At 42.3% G+C, this 18,612-nt stretch overlaps 1 protein-coding gene across 1 annotated transcript in view; it reads right to left on the bottom strand.

The window, feature by feature from the left end:
* The window catches only part of LOC310855299 (uncharacterized protein), a 63,766-nt gene that overhangs the window by 22,174 nt on the left and 22,980 nt on the right, over positions 1 to 18,612 (bottom strand). Inside the window, exon 3 of the mRNA XM_083760247.1 lies at positions 10,107 to 10,380. Coding sequence (XP_083616373.1) covers positions 10,107 to 10,380 — 274 coding nt within the window. The remainder of the gene's footprint in view (positions 1 to 10,106; positions 10,381 to 18,612) is intronic.

Below are 18,612 nucleotides of genomic sequence, written 5' to 3'. Positions count from 1 at the left end.
ATTATTTTTTTGGTGTTCCCATTGGACGTGTGTATGACTGTACCCTGTATGACTGTACCCTGTATGACTGTACCCTGTACTGCCAGTGTCTTGAGTGTACAGGGTTTGATGATGTCAGATCAACATATGGAGCATGTCTTGAGTCTACAGGGTTTGATGATGTCAGATCAACATATGGAGCATGTCTTGAGTCTACAGGGTTTGATGATGTCAGATCAACATAATAGGAATATCAGAACAAGTCAGCTCTATATATGGAGTGGCAGCGGGGGCAGTGTCTACTACTGTCTAGACTAGTGTACAGGGTTTGATGGGGTCCAGGTAGGGCCGGACCTTAGTTTTTGGGCCTGTTGAGAAGCTGCCGCGGCTGCACTAATAACTTTGGGGCGGGCTCATCTAGAGTTTGAATGGACAGGTATCATTCAAAAGGGAGACATCGAAGAGGAAGGACGGGTGGGGAGGAACAACATATAGTGTGTCAGAAGAGGTCAGCTCCATCTATGGAGATCTCAGATGTAGAGTTGCTGGCCGGCAACTGATGATCACTGATGATCCATTCGTCTCCATGTACTAACTGTATGGATATCCAGGGTTTGATGAGGTCAGTGTCGTAATCTTCATATATGGAGACGGCCATATATGGAGCGTGTCACGAAGCGTGATGTCACGAGGCATAATGGACGGACAACCATAATAGGCTTGACCTGACTGACGGACGGACAGGTTTTGCAGGTTCTCATAGTAATCTGTACACTGTTCCCTTTGTCTCGATATGTCACTGGCGGATATGCCAATAAATCCATCTAAGGCTTAGATGGATTTATTGGCATATCCGCCAGTGACATATCGAGACAAAGTAATGAGTGCTCCTCAGGCTCACATACACGGTCCTACATGGTAATTTGCATGAGAATGACTCAAGAGCTTTCGTATCTCCCTAAAAATTACCATTCAGGTAAATGCTATCTAAATATTGAGAGCACTTCTTCACCTCTCACAGCACTTCTTCACCTCTCACAGAGAAACAAGTAGGAGACGAAGCCCCTTTGATCCTTTCACCTGTGTTCTGTTCAAGTACTCATACATAATTAAAGCAGTGTGCAGTCCTGCAGCCATGAACTCTCGTGAAGGCTAGTGAAGTAGCTTTTAAATATATTCTAATCTAAACTACAAAGTACATGTACTGTATTGCTGTATTGAAATTGAGACATTTCCCTTCAAAATTCAAAGATTTTCAAGACTTTTCAGTAAATAAATAAATATATAGTGAAAATAGCAGATCTAAAAGCTCACAACGTGTCGCGTAGTTAATTCATAATGTACTTTTCCCCTTTAACCTAGCTCTGGTCCATAGCTCTAATGCCTTCTTTATCGCTACTCACCAATACAAAAGGTACACAGGTTGTGTTATTAGAAAGCCTATACTTTCCGCGGTGGATGAACTCTGAGCTCCACACCACACGTATAAAATATGTAACTAAAAGTATTTTTCTTTCGGTGAAAACAAAAAAACATTTCTGGCCAAAAATTGCGTCCACCGCGGAAAGTAGGCTTTCTAATAACACAAGCCGGCTTTGTATTGGTGAGTAGCGAAAACGTTATTTTTTTATTTTCGCAACATTTGAGAGGCTGGTCTGCATTTCATGCGAGCGCAGGAACTCCATTCCAGGCATTAGAGCTATGGACCAGAGCTACCTTTAACCCTAAACCCTAGTGGACTATACTGACAAAATGCACTGTCCACCACGGGTTACCACAACTGCAAGTTCTCACTTTTTCTTGTCTACCGTGGTCTACCTACAGTATATATTTCTCTTCCATGATCCCCGTAATTACAAACTTATATAGTGACCCAAACAAAGTCAGGCTGAGCAGAGGCAGACAGGCAAACAGATAGAAGGGATCTTTAGTGCTGAAGGGGGCCTGCAGCAGGCAGTGCCAGGTAATGGAACCGTAATGGGCTTTTAACAGACTGCTCAGCTGATGGCAGTGTTTGCCCTTTCATTGTTAAAGCGGTGCAAACAGGAAGTCCAGCGTGGAGACATCCCAGATGCTGGACAGACCGGGCTGAGTCCCAACGGCTGCTGATGACAGCTCAAACAAAGCATGCCCCACTAAAGCACCACTAACTTGCCCGTCATAAAACGCTTGCACTATGCCAATTTGGTGGAAATATCTCGTATTTAGTTTTGCCCATTTCCTTGTATGGCGCCAAATCATTTCAGCCATGGGGTGATTACTGCTTTAAGCGGCAATGTTCCTTTCTCTGAATCACAAGCTGATAAGGGTGGGGTATTTTTTGCACACTATCAGAAAGTTGTGTTCACTGAGCAAGGACATAGTTAAACATTAAACATTGATGTAGTTTCTACATAAGTGGGTGAGGTGCACTCCTTGAGCGCTAGCTAGGATGCAGCTGGTTTTTCCTTCAAAATATGAAACCAACCAATAATACAAGTAGCACACCGTAAAAGACTTCTGATGAGAAGCATACCAACAACAATGCATTGATTTAGACAAAGCGGTCACTTGGAAAAAACCAAGCCAGAGGTCATCTGTGCTTTTGTTCCCTTTCCTTTATCAGAGGAACCAATCTAAATGAAAATCGAATTAATTATTTTCTATCTTTAAATCTCTCACCTTTCCGTGTGTGAATTGAGGTCAGTGGTGACAGCAGTATAACAACACACAATGCTATCACAACATTTTCTCATGAAGTTTTTATGGTTATTTTTACAAGTTTTACAAGTTCCAAGTTACAGTACAACCACCTACAAGGTAACACAAACTAAAAGAAAAGGTAAGAGTCTAGAGACTATTTAGACCAAAATACTCATTTATGGTGAATGAAACCATTGTAATAATAGGTAAAGAATTCACTTTAAATTTCTCTTTTATTCTCTACATCACAAATGGACAGCCTTCATCCTTCACACGCACATGCACGCGCACGCGCACGCACACGCACACGCACACGCACACGCACACGCACACGCACACGCACACGCACACGCACACGCACACGCACACGCACACGCACACGCACACACACACACACACACACACACACACACACACTTTCTCAATGCGTCTCTCGGCCTCAGCTGCCTCATAATCACACACGGATAGATCCTCCCCTCACTCTCATGGGCTCAGCTCACCTCCACTCACCCTGCAAACAACGACCCAGACGGTCCAGTCAGGAGAGAGGCAGGTCACCATCGATCTGGCTCTCATGGTAACAGCGGAACACTCCGTTTCCATGGCCCGTGGTCTCGAGGCTACGCGAGATGGAAAATGCCCAGGGAGTCTTATCCTCCTTATTAACACATTGTATGCTAGAGTTTTCTATTTGCTCAGGCTTGCTGGTGCTAAGCGATTAACATTGGACTTTTGAACTTTTTAGGGGCCCACAGCGAGGGGCCTCTTATAGCTAGAATCACATCGCATAAATAAAAAGTAGGCCAAACATGTCCACTTCAATTTAAAAAAAAAATTATGATTCTACCATCTTCCATTCTGGAGATATTGACCTTTTTCTAAAACCTGCTTTTGAAGGCACGCTGCTCGCTTGAAAAAACAGCAGAGATATGGAAGGTTGAAGTTGACAGACATTGACAGACAGATATAAAAATGAACACAAATAATATCATATACATACTACACACTGAATGAAAGCCCTGAATGTCTACTTTTAGGAGGAAAACAAATACACATGGTCCCATGTATAGTTTGTCAGTAATTGGCTATTGAATGCAGCTTGCGCCCACCAGAGAGGATTTCAGAAAATGCATGGACCAGAAGAACTATTATTCACAAAATAAGGCCTATAGCGAAATGTACATACTATATACCGTATGAAACAGAAGACTCTCTGCTTTCATAAGAAAAATACTTCTACTGTAATAATAATAAAAATCACACCCCTGTGAAGTGAGCAGTGCAATGTTGCACAACATTGCACTGCTCACTTCACATGGGTGTGATTTTTATTATTATTACAGTAGAAGTATTTTTCTTATGAAAGCAGAGAGTCTTCTGTTTCATACGGTATATAGTATGTACATGTCGCTATAGGCCTTATTTTGTGAATAATGGTTCTTCAGGTCCATGCATTTTCTGAAATCCTCAGAGTATTTTAGACAAGACAAGGAACTGACAACTAAATATTCACAAAATAAGGCCTATACATACTATATACCGTATGAAACAGAAGACTCTCTGCTTTCATAAGAAAAATACTTCTACTGTAATAATAATGAAAATCACACCCCTGTGAAGTGAGCAGTGCAATGTTGCACTGCTCACTTCACAACATTGCACTGCTCACTTCACATGGGTGTGATTTTTATTATTATTACAGTATTAGTTTTTTTCTTATGAAAGCAGAGAGTCTTCTGTTTCATACGGTATATAGTATGTACATGTCGCTATATGCCTTATTTTGTGAATAATAGTTCTATAGGTCCATGCTTTCTCTAATCAGACCAGTGTGTGTCCAGTGGAAACCTCGTATGAATCTGATCTCAGGTCAGAATGGGCTAAAGTTCTCTCTGAAAAAGAGAATTTTATAAATGAAATGGATTCAATAGTCTAGTATTGACAAACAGTATATGGGATATGTGTATTTTATTTGTTTTCCTCCTAAAATTAGACATTTAGGGCTTTCATTCAGTGTGTAGTTGATACTTTATTTATGTTTATATCTGCCTGTCATGATAACGTCATGATGATGATGATTCTATGCACATATGTGATCATTGTCTCAGTAAACAAAATCAACAGATCGTTTGATAGCATAACAGTGACTTGAGAGGTTGACATGTCTGGACATGAACCACAGGAGCGACTCAACTCGCAGTGGGGGGGGGGGGTTCCACGACATGTCTGGACATGAACCACAGGAGCGATAAGCGTAGCCAGGCTGGCTGTGATTTCGACAAAATGACAGACAACACGATGGCTTCCGCAGCTTAGGATTGTATTAGTTATCCATTACAAACGGGTCGATTACGTCCCAGACGCCTTATCACTGCAATTGGCTGGCGAAGGCGCTATGGCGATTATGGTGATCAACTGCCGAGAATCTTTTTTCCGAGAATGAGAGTAGCATTGCAAACTGCAAAACGATCGATCGCAACTCGCAGTGTGGGGGGGGTTCCACGGTGTGATATCTGCTAGCCTAGTATACTGCTTCTTTGTCCAAACATGGCTGACGCGACGGCGAAAAAAAGACAGTTGGTCAGATGTATACTGCTTCTCCTATGGCGGTCCTTCGAGAATACGTCATTCGTTTCGCGTATACCTGTCCGTGAAATGGCGATCGACCGTTGGAGATTATTATTGGTTTATATACGGGTTTATATTTCCGAGAATGAGGCGGCAGACCGGTGAGTTGTCGTTGGAAAGAATTAGAGAGGGCTGTGTCGGCGGTGCAAGGCGATCGCAAGGCGCAGTGGGGCCTGGGGGGGGGAACTCAAACTGCCAAAGCGATCAAGAGACTCCCCCCACAAAGCTTCCTCGGGAGAAACCATGTAGAAACAGGAGGGGAGGGGGAATCGAGTGTATTCACAGACACTAGAGTATGGGTAACTCCATTTTAGATGCCCTGACATCTGCGTTGGTCTATGCCGTTGCCGTGCAGACCCATACGTGTAATGGAGGCATTGGAGGAGGGAGCGTCTTCGCCACAGACAGACCTCTTTTCAGGAGGGAGGGGCTTTTTACTCCCCGGATCACATATTGGAGCTTCCTGGAGACGAAAGCTGTTATTTTCTTCGGTGTCCTGGAGCATAGGACGTTGATGTACAGTAAGCAATAAAAAAACGTATAAAACGTATACATACGCTTCGCGCGTACGGCGTTCGATATTAATAAAGCGTATGGATACGTTTCCAGCATTTTTTTGTGTTAAGGATTAGCAACGGGCCATTTCCCTCGCTGCCTAAGCTCAAGAGAATCAATCGAGAGAATCAAGTGCATGGTGTTTACTTGAAACTCACCAATACAACACCAGCTACAAGCAGTGGTGGGACACATTAAAATGAAAAGGAAAGGGAGGAAACCACCTTACTCCATGCATTTTTGAGGTTTTAGATTTTTTTTTTCCATAAATCAATGCTATTGAACACTCTTCACATCTGTGTGTTGGTCATAAAAAAATTGGAATCAATGAAAAGTAATAAAATGCTTCGGACAAAACCTCTTAACTTCAAACTGTCTGCTAAAGCAACTAACTCCACCACCTCCCCCCCTCTTATGCGAGTAATAGGGGGAAATGGTCACAGATAGGCTGTCACGCCTACCGGCGCCATCTTGAATGTGTAGGCCTACATATTAGATCTGCTCGTATAGTATCATGTTGGTGTTTAGCGCACAGTGCTATTACTCTTTCAGCAGAATATTTCACCAAAATGGGATTTATTTAGCTTACTTGTTGAATACAAGTAGGCTTCTCACCATCGACGGGGTCTGAATAAAGGGGTTAAAATAGATAATGGAGTAACATTTCACCGCATTCCTAAATGGAAGCATGAGACTAGTATCTCTGACTTTTTTTTTTCTTCTCTCGCTAGATTATAACTATATGCTCTCTCTCTCTCTCTCTCTCTCTCTCTCTCTCTCTCTCTCTCTCTCTCTCTCTCTCTCTCTCTCTCTCTCTCTCTCTCTCTCTCTCTCTCTCTCTCTCTCTCTCTCTCTCTCTCTCTCTCTCTCTCTCTCTCTCTCTCCTCTCTCTCTCTCTCTCTCTCTCTCTCTCTCTCTCTCTCTCTCTCTCTCTCTCTCTCTCTCTCTCTCTCTCTCTCTCTCTCTCTCTCTAGCTGAAGTTATACGCGAACTTGCTTTAATATGTTTTTTGCACATGGAGGGATGTTTTTCAGTATACAAGTGATGGCATTAGAGCTTGTTTGTTTGTGTGTGCCTCGACAGAGGCTAGCGTGGCGGTACGGTAGAGTATCTGCTATCTGCTTGCCTGCAGGGCCAAATGTCAGCGACGGGTTTTTGATCCAGTCCAGCCCTGCCTCTTGCTGGCCGTGCGGTCTGCACTGCACTGCCACTAGTGTTGTCAGACCTGCTACTCTCCTATCTCTTCCTCTCCTAAAACAAATACTGTCTAAAATAATTACAAACCTGTACTAGGCTACACAAATAAACAACACGTTCACATCAAAAACGAAGGGGCCCGGCCTCAAAAGGACCCGGCCACGGCCTCCCGTGCTGGAAAAAACAGGCGCCTCCCCGTTCCATTTTTCTCACTTGTAGTGATTTCTCACTTGTATTGTAACATAGAATAGGCCTAGGGTGACCATTATGTTCAAAAACCGTATGGGGGACAATTATTTTAGCACTTGGCTGAAGTTGGCACACCTCTATTGACAATTATTCAGCAGAACAGCGCATTGTAAACATCTAAAATGGATGTAAGCACTCAAAGCAAGTGTTATTTTAATTATGGTGAAACCGGTACTATCCTGGTCAAACTGGGATGCCAGTGCAAGCCCTTGTGGCTTATGGCTGTACACACTGCGCGACATTTGCTCCGATTATGCTGTCGGGGCCAATTTTTGGCGCTCGCAGACAAAACTCCCGATCTAACGCAAGATCGGGCTTTGATCGCTGAGGTTTTGCTCGCTGTGTGTGAAAAGCTCTGCGAGAAGATATAGCGCCGATAAAAGCGCTCGCCAACGCCTTCCCGACCATTTCTGAATATCTAGTAGGTTTGATATTTGTTTTGCATAGCAAACTTTTGGACCTTGTGCGCTGTGTGCTGTGTGTGTGTGCGTGCGTGCGTGTGTGCGTGCGGAGAGAGACAGTTATTTAATGAAAATTAAGATTTAACGTCCTGTCTCGCTATAGCGCACTTAGGCTATACGCCATCGCAAACATTTTGCCCTGTGTAGCCTGGCTATTCCTGTGCGTGTGGCGTGCACGCAGAGAGAGAGAGAGAGAGAGAGAGAGAGAGAGAGAGAGAGAGAGAGGGAGAGAGAGAGAGAGGTGTCATAGGTGTGTCGGTCTCGCCTAGCACGGCATCCTGCACGTGCGTGAGATATCAAAATGAATTGGAATAAAAAACAAACGTATTGGGTCTGCCCGGTCTGGATCGCATCTTGGTGAACTCTTGCAGTGTGTGTGATCAATCGTTTAGTGTGAAAGCCACACAGATATAATGACAGTTGATTAAAAAAAAATCACACCTGTGTGAACCGAGTGGTGCAACTCCCCTCTCTCCCCCCTCCTCTCTCTCTCTCTCTCTCTCTCTAAGCTCCGTCAGATTAGTTTTATTATGGATATCAATCCGCGTCGCTGAGAACTATTTTTTCATTATTATTTTGGCTCGGCCTTTCCTTCTTTAGCGAACCTAGACCGGGTTGCACAACAGCGGTCCCGTCCACCTCCCATTATACAGGCAAACTAAAAGCTGAATAACTCTTAATCTACGGAGCTCTCTGTGGTTTGGTCAATTAGCGCGATGTTCGGAGGTCTTTGCTGATTATCCGGTGGTCTAGATGGAAACATTGGTGCTTTCTAGAGCAAGGATGGCTATATTTTAGCTCGCTAGCATTATTTAGCACAAGATGGACGCCCACAACATCTGTTTCTGTGCTGCGTGCGCAGCCTCACAGACCGTGGCAGTCAGAAGTTGGATTTGCGTCCAGCAGGTGGCAGCCATGTCACATACTTCTCTCGTTCCAATTTCACGCATGCGCACACCACTCGTGCTCACACATACAGTACATACAGGTATACATACATACAAACAGGTACACGGACATTGCTGGATGTAGGAGTGGTTGCACCACTCAAAAAGACTCCTGTAGTGTGAAATACATCTGATGACTCGCCGACAACTTTAAAACTCCTACAGTCTGTAGGGGCCATTACTGTGAGCCCTGAGGGCTCTAATTGCTATGTTCCAGGGGTCAAATCCAGACATTTTCTTTGCCCGGGGAGGTGCATGAGGTGTCGACCAATTTCAGCTCGTCTAATCAGAGCTGACAAGAGGTGACAAGAGGTGAAAAGAGGCCCGGAGACAATTTACTGGATTCCCTTGCAATATGATCACAGGAAATGGACATAAAAAGGTGTCGATTCGAGTGAGTCTCTATGGAATTCACAAATGGTTCTTTTCAAACTTGAAAAGTATTTTTAATCTGCTCAGAGAAAGGCTGAGGCCAAAACGCCAGAAGCGGTCTCATTAAAATGAGAATTTGTATCTGATCAAGATAGTCTCACATCCTTTATTATGGAGTGCTGCTTTTTCCACTTTGGTGGTATTTGATGTTATATTTATAGCTGAGCACCCCCACAGCCTAAACTAAGGCATGCAGAGGAAGCGCACCTGCTTTTCTTTCTTGCTTTTATGTTTATTTATTAAATACAACCAGAACCACCTCCTGAAGGGAAACATCAACATACTGATGATGTAATGAAATGATGATGAATGAAAAATGTATAAAACTAAAAATAAGCAAAAATAGCAGCTTGTAGGCCAGCTGTTTTCGCTATTTTAATTAATTGCTTTGAAATTACAAGTTCTGACTGAGTTCTGTGTTCCCTGAAGTCATGGTTAGTATAGTACCACCTCCTGAGCACCGCCCAGTTCTGAGAACCTTATCCGAGTCCAACACAGGACTTGTAAAATACTTTACACGGCACAGCATGGTTCGCTTAGTTCTTGTGGTTGAAAAGAGCTGTGAATGTGCAAGCACACGTCTCATGAATTTCTAAACGGGATCAACTTCTTATTATGCCAAATCTCGCCCGTTTTCCCCCCTGGGTTTAAAATAATCTTTAGTAGACATAACAGTATGTAGTATGAATATGGTTGTCAACCTAATGCTTTGAGATATTGGGAGTCAGTGTCCCATCATTTGCTTGTTCAATAAATTCTGCCCTCATCTGTCGAGTTGCTGTACTACAAATGCACTGTTGATTTTCAATGAGGTGCTGAAGCTACATGCACTGCATATATATCCTGGGATTTATTAAAACCAGTTCTACCATCTTCATTTCATTTACGTGTACAATTCTTGAGAGGTAAGCACTTTCTATACCGAACAAAGAGTGTGTTGTTCATAAGTGTAAGTAACCCCTCTGGGGTTTCTTACCAAAGACTTCATCTTGCGATTCAGGTTCCACTACTGACACGGGTTCGACGTCTGCCACGGGTTCGACTGCAGCCACGGGTTCGACTGCAGCCACGGGTTCGACTGTTGCCACGGGTTCGACGTCTGCCACGGGTTCGACTGCAGCCACGGGTTCGACCGCAGCCACGCGTTCGACTGCTGCCACGGGTTCGACTGCGGCCACGGGTTCGACGTCTGCCACAGGTTCGACTGCTGTCACGGGTTCCTGGTTCAATTCGGGTTCTGGTGACGGAGCCTTTAAAACACACAAAACAGATGGAACCAGGTTGAGGTGCCATGGCAACGAACTGAGCAAAGACAGAAACATGAGAAAAACAGAGACAGAGAGAGAGAGAGAGAAAGATAGATGAGGGAAAGTGGGGGTTCTAAAATCATCAGTCCACACCTATCACTATAACTAAATGCAATAAATATCATTAGTGTCAGGCAAAAACATTGTATCTCCAATATTTCAATATTTTTCCGGGTTGTATAAATATTGAATCAATGAAAAGTTTGAACACAATGTTTGCTAAGGACGTGTATAAACGTCCTTTCTAATCAAACCGCAGGAGGCCTTGGACATGTATACATGTCTTTATGGCTTTTTTTATTGATAAAAAGGTTGATTGGCCTTTCCTTCTGCACCGTACTTGTGTTTTGTGCATGCTCGCTGCCGTTCACTTCCATGTTTACGGCTCCAAAAGAATGGCTCGTAACTCCTAATGTAGGGAGCTCTCCAAGGACAATGTTCTGTCTTCAGCATGCATCTCGTTTGGAATATTAATGCTTATAGAGAGACTTTAGCCGCATGACCAGCGTGTGAGGTAAGAACGGAAGATTATGCCTCGGAACGGAAGGGGGGGACCTTTCAGAGTTAGCGTTTCAGAGAGCAAAGTTAACCTAATATAAATAGAAATCATCTAAACATATATACTGTATTGCTGCTTAGTGATTAATGGAAGTAAACAAATAAGCTATTATTTCAAAAGATATTTTTGTGAACGGAAATGACAAACAGATTACTCGTATTTCCGGAGGTATAGTTTCAGTCTCTATACAGCATTCGGAGATTGAGGAATAGTTGTCTGGCTACGTGAGACTATATTGGAACACCGTGGTCCTGTTTTACATTTCTTAAAAAGTAGCTGTTTTGGACACCCTACAGTGACAATATGCTATATCAAAATTGTCTCATAGGAGGACCGGTGGGCAAACCTCTGATGTCACTACTGTACTCTTTAGCCCCCGAACTTGCTATACAGCAGGGGTGAACCAAAAGGTAGATTGCGACCTACCAGTAGATCACAAAGGCTGTGCAGGTAGATCACATGACATGCCCCTAAATAATATTCCAATTAAATATATAAAAGACAATTCTCGAGACCTTTAATTCAAGTGGGCGATGGGCCATTTGAATTAAAGGTGACTTGATTGATTGACATCAAAAATCGCTCTCTGTTTGTTCTACATTTTTCCTTCCGTTTGTGGTTTCATGAAAACAAACGTAACCAGGCCATGTTAACCAAGTCCATGTTATTATAGGCGAACATTTGCTGAAAATAGGCGAACCTTTTCCGAATAATAATAAATAATCTACAAGCTCAGCCTGTGGATGACCTACTTTTGGCAAAGAGATTTGGTGCTATATCTTGCGCCACCCCTTAACCCTTATCCCTAAACTAATTTGCCATTTTTTACTATTTAAAAAAACCTTTTAAAATAGTTCAAATAGCCGATCTACAAGCTCACAATGTCTCGATGTAGATCGGCTAGTTAAACTATTTTAAAATGTTTTTCAAAATTGCAAATACGTTTAGGGATAAGGGATAAGGGTGGCGCAAGATGGAGCCCTCATTGTAGATTCAGTAGGGGGGGGGGGGGGGGGGGGGTGTGGAGGGAAACAAGTAACACAGTAGACCCCTACGGGGCCCTGGTCAACAAACTATACAGGGTTAAATGATTAAGTACAAGACCACCAGGGCACTATGGCTCCTTCTGGTTTTAATTACCTCTTTGATGGACTACGCCAGGGGTGGGCAACTTTGATGATGGAGAGGGCCACTGAATATCCACTCAAGAGGGACACATTGCATTATACTGTATAACCTCTCTGTATTTTAATCATTTTAATGCCCTAATTCGTCATTATAGCTGATCTATAAGAGCAAAATGTGTCGTCATGCGACCCGTTTTGTGTTTGTAGATCTGCTATTATTGTTATTATTTAATACTGTAGGAATCCTGAATTACTTTTTAGCTATTTTTTCATTGGAATCCTGAAAATGCATTTAGTAGTTATACATAAAAAAGATAATACAATTGTAATGCTAGTCATTAAGCTACTAATATAGACTTAAGTAAGTAATTAATATGGGTCATGTTTGGAAACAACTGAAATCAATAACATATCAAGTGTTCCCATTCATCTGTGGGCCGCATTAAGTGAATGTGAGGGCCGCATGAGGCTCCCGGGCCGCCAGTTGCCCATGTATCGAACTGTACGCTACACAACTCAGGCCACTGGGCTTTCTACTGAGCCGCAGTTTAGGAATTACCACATCAACACTCGTGGTACATTTATCAGCCTCAACTTCAAGTACCCCTCTCCTTCAGGATGGATTTACATCACTGATGCTGCCTGCGTGCTGTAAAACTGACACATTAATCAAAACAAGGAAACGTGGTGAGAAATGTAGTGCTGGCACTTCCATCCATCATGCTCGGTAATGTCCAGAATATATGGTACCGTTCTGGTGAACTTTGAGGCTGCATGCAGTATCTTTCCGACTACCAGAAACTGTCGGAAACCCATCTCACGGAGACAGAACTCAGCCCATGACATTGGCTTCACAAGGTGAGGTTGGATCACAATTCTAACTCCAGTTAAGACCAAAGGAAATGGTGTGCGTGTTTTCATAAATGATAGATGTTGTATTCTCGTATGACATAAAGTACACATACTACACGCAGACAAGTACACGCAGACCATGTGTTCATAACTTTACTTCTTCTTTCTTATCACTTGACCTAATGACATCATCAATACAATACCATTCACCTTTTCTCATTAGGGCCCCCTAGTCTACCTCGGTGCATTGCACTTTCAGACCATACACAGTATATCACAATAGATACTGGAACATTATGGTCAAATACAGAATCTTCACAAAATACACAGAGCTTTTAGCGGCCAATTTAAGGCCCTGCCTACACAATCTGCCCTGCAAAATACACGAGATCAGTCTGTTCTTTGTATATTTTTCACCCTCAAGAAGCACTGCCAGCACTATAGACAATCTGTTAGCACAGGCTGCTTCCAGATTGTAACATGCGTCATGCCAACTTATAAATGCGCTTTAAGGACAGTTGCCAGATTCCCAGCACCGGCAATGCCTTGAACTAATATGCCCTTTTTATATTCCCATAGCACTGCAGCAGAGGTGATATTGGGTGATTCAAATCTCTGCGATCCGACTTAACTTTTACCATTGTCCTAATAACATTCCCGCCGGTCGAGACAGGGAGCCCTGAGCGAACATATTGATAGGACGATGGTAAAAGTTAGTCAGACTGCAGAGATTGAATTGCCCAATATCACCTCTGCCGTCGGTGCGATGGGAATATAAAAAGGGCATATTAGTTCAAGGCACGACCGGTGATGTATGGTCTCCGCTTCCCAGCACCGGTCGTGCCTTGAACTAATATGCCCTTTTTATATTCCCATCGCACCGACGGCAGAGGTGATATTGGGCAATGCTCCACCACGGTACCATCAGAAAAAAGCACAGAAGATTAAAGTCAAATGTTGTGATGACCTTTGTCTACTCTTTACCACATCTGATACAAGTATCTGGAATATCTGCACTAAATGTATTTAATTTCTCTGGAGTGATATAGACCCTCATCAGCCAATTATATTGCAACAGTTTTAACCGAGTGTTACCCGTCTGGGATTGAGCATCCATACAGGCTGAGCTCCACTCTTCCAATGTAAATTCCTCTTATAGATCAGCCTTCCATGCATTATATTTGGATTCAGAGGATTCAGGAGAGGATTCTACTAACAGAGTATAAATCAGATATGATGCCCCTATTAAAGGGGTTTCTGATAAGCTATTTTTCTATTATTGACAGGGGAGGGAGTGTCAGAGAATTCACCTGTTTAACCCCTATAAAGCTTCTGAGTTGTAAATACTTAAAGAAGTGTGTATGGGGTAAATTGTATTTAGCAGCTAGTTCATCAAAAGAGAGTAGATTCCCCCTTTTGTCAAAAACATCCTTCCATTGTTTAATCCCTTGCTTGGCCCATATCTTGAAGCCCCCATCCGCCCTTCCTTGGGTGAAATATTACAAGAGGAGTTTTTGAGTCTAGCAGCGTTAGTGAAAGTCATCAAAATCATAAAAAAAGAAGAAAACATTGGGACTCTATTTACATTCACTCTGGGACGGTTCAAAAGGGTTAGTTTGGAGCCCTGAAGAGGACTGGAAGTCTCATTCTCCTTGGTAAGACGAGCAGTGCAGGTGGGGAGACAAATGAAGTAGAATAATATCACCCAGCCGACACCGCAGGCAAGTGCATTCGATTTCCATTGGAAGTTAAGAGTGTGAGTGTTCTCAATCTCAGCTATCGGTTTGACGTGTTAGTATGAGTGACCCTCATTTTATTATACAACCATCAGTCATTTGGAGTAAGGAGGAAAAAGACACTGCGGAAAAGGTCACTGGGGGCAAGTACATTCAATTTCCTTTGGAAGTTGAAGTGTTTTTTATATTCTATCCCTCTCTATAAGAGAGGGATAGAATTATTTATTAATGCTGAATGGAGATCATTGTGTAAGAACATTTTCTAAGCTATAGTGACAGGGGGAAAAAGTGCTAGGACTGTGAAATGCATCCAGGGCTCCAGAGTGAGAATATTTTTGGTTGACCAGAAATCTGAGTGCCGTGTCATTTGGTCATTATGTCATAATGTGTTTCCAGTTTAAGCTATCGGAAACGTAACTGTAACCGGAAATAGGTACCGGTAGGTCTAGGTCACCTTCGGTAAACCTGGGGCTATAGATATGCAAAAAGCCTATTGGGCATAAATCAAATGGTATTGTGTTCCTGATGTCTTACACCTCTTAGTACTTCCATGCCAGTACACTACAATAGAAACGCAGACCAGTGGAGAGCGTTTCTATTGTAAAAAGAAAAAGAAAAAAACGTTTATATATATATATATATATATATATATATATATATATATATATATATATATATATATATATAAATATATATTTCTTTAAAGAAAAAAACGTTTTTTTAATATATATATATATATATATATTTATTTATTTTTTAAGACGCAAAAAAGGTCATTATTATAGTTTAATTATATGGATCACGTGGAATATTTTTGATGATGAATATTTGTATCAATGTTCATAATCATAATTCATAATTTCCCCTGATGTTGAGCGGACAGAAACACAATGATCCTATACTGAGATAAGACATAATATTCCTGAAACACATCTCTTATTGCAGGAGTCAGAAACACAATGATCCTATAAGACATAATATTCCTGAAACACATCTCTTATTGCAGGAGTCAGCAGTCCCAAAGAACACATTCCCACAGGGATTGGAAAGTTTTTTTTTTTTGCTGAGTATACGACATAGCGGTTATTTTAGAGTTACTGCACTTTTGGAGCTGGCTTGCAATTGTAAAGGTTAGTCCAACTTTAACTTCATAATAAAAAGGTTATGAAAGATTAGGCCTATTCCAAAAAGAAAACATGGGCACATTGGGCAGCCAGTGTATCTATCTCTACATTATTATAAGTGGTGTCTGCTGACAGACTTGCTGACTCAATGGAAGCATTGTTTTGGTTTCGTTCAAAACGGACTGCTTAGAAACCTTTATTCACCAAAAGGTAACATATTTAACATTATAACAATATCTAATATACAGTTGTTACTGCTTTACTATCTTCCCACACCAGCCCTGGAGCTCCCCCACTCTATATTTGGAGTGGATGCCCCAGGCAAACATCAGATTACAGAAACACTCAGATCTCATGGGGGACAAATTGCTGTGAAGTGAATGTCATATGCTTGGTCGGGAATGAGACAGGGGGGACATAATGACATCCACAGATATAGGCCTACATATTTATCAAATAAAGCTTGTTTCAGCTCCAATTCTGCAACCCTTCACTGAGACGGTGACAGATCTGGTGTGAAACTATGGGTTAGCATCCTCAGGTGGTACTGGAAAAGGTCAGAACTTCAGCCTCCTGTTTGTCCTGTCACAAAACCAGCCGTTTTGCCAGGAGCATTCAATTCACTTTGGTAATAGTCCACTTGCCAGAATGTGAACCCAGGCATGTTGAGTACACCGAAGTTTTATGTTAGAAATGTTGAGTATGGGTCCCCAGCATGTAGAAACTGCCAGTTGCTAACTTGCATTATGTTCAGCAATTTTGATAATTGTCAAAATATGTGACCATGTCATTAACAACCAAGGAAAACAAATCTAAATTTCATCATGCTTTAAGTAGCATGTGTCAAAACATTTTTTCATAATAAAAACGGCCACGCCACAAAACTAATGCTTGGAATGGATTCAGCATCATGAAAAACCCCTAGTTTGACATGTCACATGCTATATAAAGCATGATGACATTTTTTACCTTAGGTTGTTAATGGTATGGTCACATATTATGTCAATTATGAAAATTGCTCAACATAATATGCAAGTTAGCATCCAGCAGTTTCTACATGCTGGGGACCCATACTCAACATTTCTAACATAAAACCTTGTGTACTCAACATGTCCGGGTTCACAATGGGGCTATGTGGGCTGGCAAGTAGTCTATAAAGGAAAGAAGGGGAATACAAGATGGCTCCTGAAATGCGTTGCCGGTTAAAACTAACCCGTGGCTTCCCTGTGAGAAAAAGGGTTAATGGTGTCGGACTAATGCCTGTCAGACTCTTAGTACATCAGAACAAACACATGTACCCTTTGTGGAGCTCTTTTTTTATTTATTTTTTAAAACAACAGCAAAGCTAAATTTGGGGTTAAATGAAGCCAAGAAAGCTTTCAGTATTGGCTCATTAATACACTTTGCTTTCTCTTGCTCTGTGTTTATGGGAGTGTGACTTGGATGCAGGAGAAACAATTCAGCTCTGGGTTTCACTGTCTGCCTCCCTGAAGGTTTGGTCTGCACTGGGCCCATGTGTCCCCGGTGGGCTACAGCCAGCAGGCGGGTAGCCACTAGGCAGCAACAGGCACAGGGCTGTACACCACAAAATTATGACACACACACGGATGGATAATAATGTCCTCCTCCTTATCCCTTCTCCTGTATCCTCTGATCTACTTGCATGGCTTTGTTTATCCCCTTCAATTTCTCATCAAACTGCATATGCTGCTGTGGCTTAAAATCTTATGTTGTTAAGGCAACACTATGGCTATGGCTAGGCTATTGAGCCTTTGCCTCTGGATGAAGGGTGAGCTGACATGGTCATTGCTTTTGACGCTCAGTCACAAAGGGGTATATTATGTTTTAGTCAAGATAATGGTCGGTCACCTTTAGCCAAATACCATCTCAAGGGTTTAAATGTAGAAGTTCATTCTCCTAATCGGTTTGATGTGTCTCAGAATGTTGCAACCATCAGCCATACCCGCCTTTCCTCTCTTTCTATCAATCTCTAATGGTACTTTTCTGAATGGAGCTCTGTCTGAACATTTTCTAAGCTCTTGTAGTGACAGGGCCCAGGGGAGATATGATTTGAACACCTTTCCTGAGCATCAGTGACAGCAAGTGCAACCTTTCGAGCAAGACATGAATGGAACTTGACACGGTAGGATGATGATTGATACTGCCAATGGGTGCATGCGTCGGGCCCACTTAGTGCTTCCTAAAACAAAACATTTTACTTTAACAACCTTTCAGATCGCCTTGAAAAGGATGTGAATTGCGATTTACTTATAGGTTTTTGATTACATTACTAAAAGAAGCCATGCCTATGCCATCAGTTCTAGCCATAAAGAAGAAAGATTAGGCATTGCTGTGAATGTCTTATGCTTGTTCAGGAGTGAAACGGGGGAAATGACATATACATTTTTATCAAATAAACCTTGTTTCAGCTCCAATTTGGCAACCCTTCACTGAGATGGTGACAGCTCTGGTGTGCAACTATGGGTTAACATGGGCATCCTCAGGTGGTACTGGAATCTGGTCTTCAGCCTCTAATGATACCCTGATTTTCTTTATCACGCGTGGTTCCTGTTTGTCTGTCACCATGACAACCAGCCGTTTTGCCAGAGCATTCAACTCACAGTATCATCTGGTAGTGTGATTGTTAAATCCCATAACACCGCCCTCTCCTCCCTTTGTTCCCCTTCTGATCAATCTCATAGATCTCCTCTCAGTTGACAAGAATCCATCAGAGCGACTCTAGCTATGGATAAAATTAATCCCCGACTATGATAACA

Source organism: Protomyctophum parallelum (genome assembly GCF_964188405.1).
Source record: "Protomyctophum parallelum genome assembly, chromosome: 3".
NCBI classification, from domain to species: Eukaryota; Metazoa; Chordata; class Actinopteri; order Myctophiformes; family Myctophidae; genus Protomyctophum; species Protomyctophum parallelum.
Note: the sequence above shows the minus strand (reverse complement) of the source record. Positions and strands in the feature narration are given on the sequence as shown.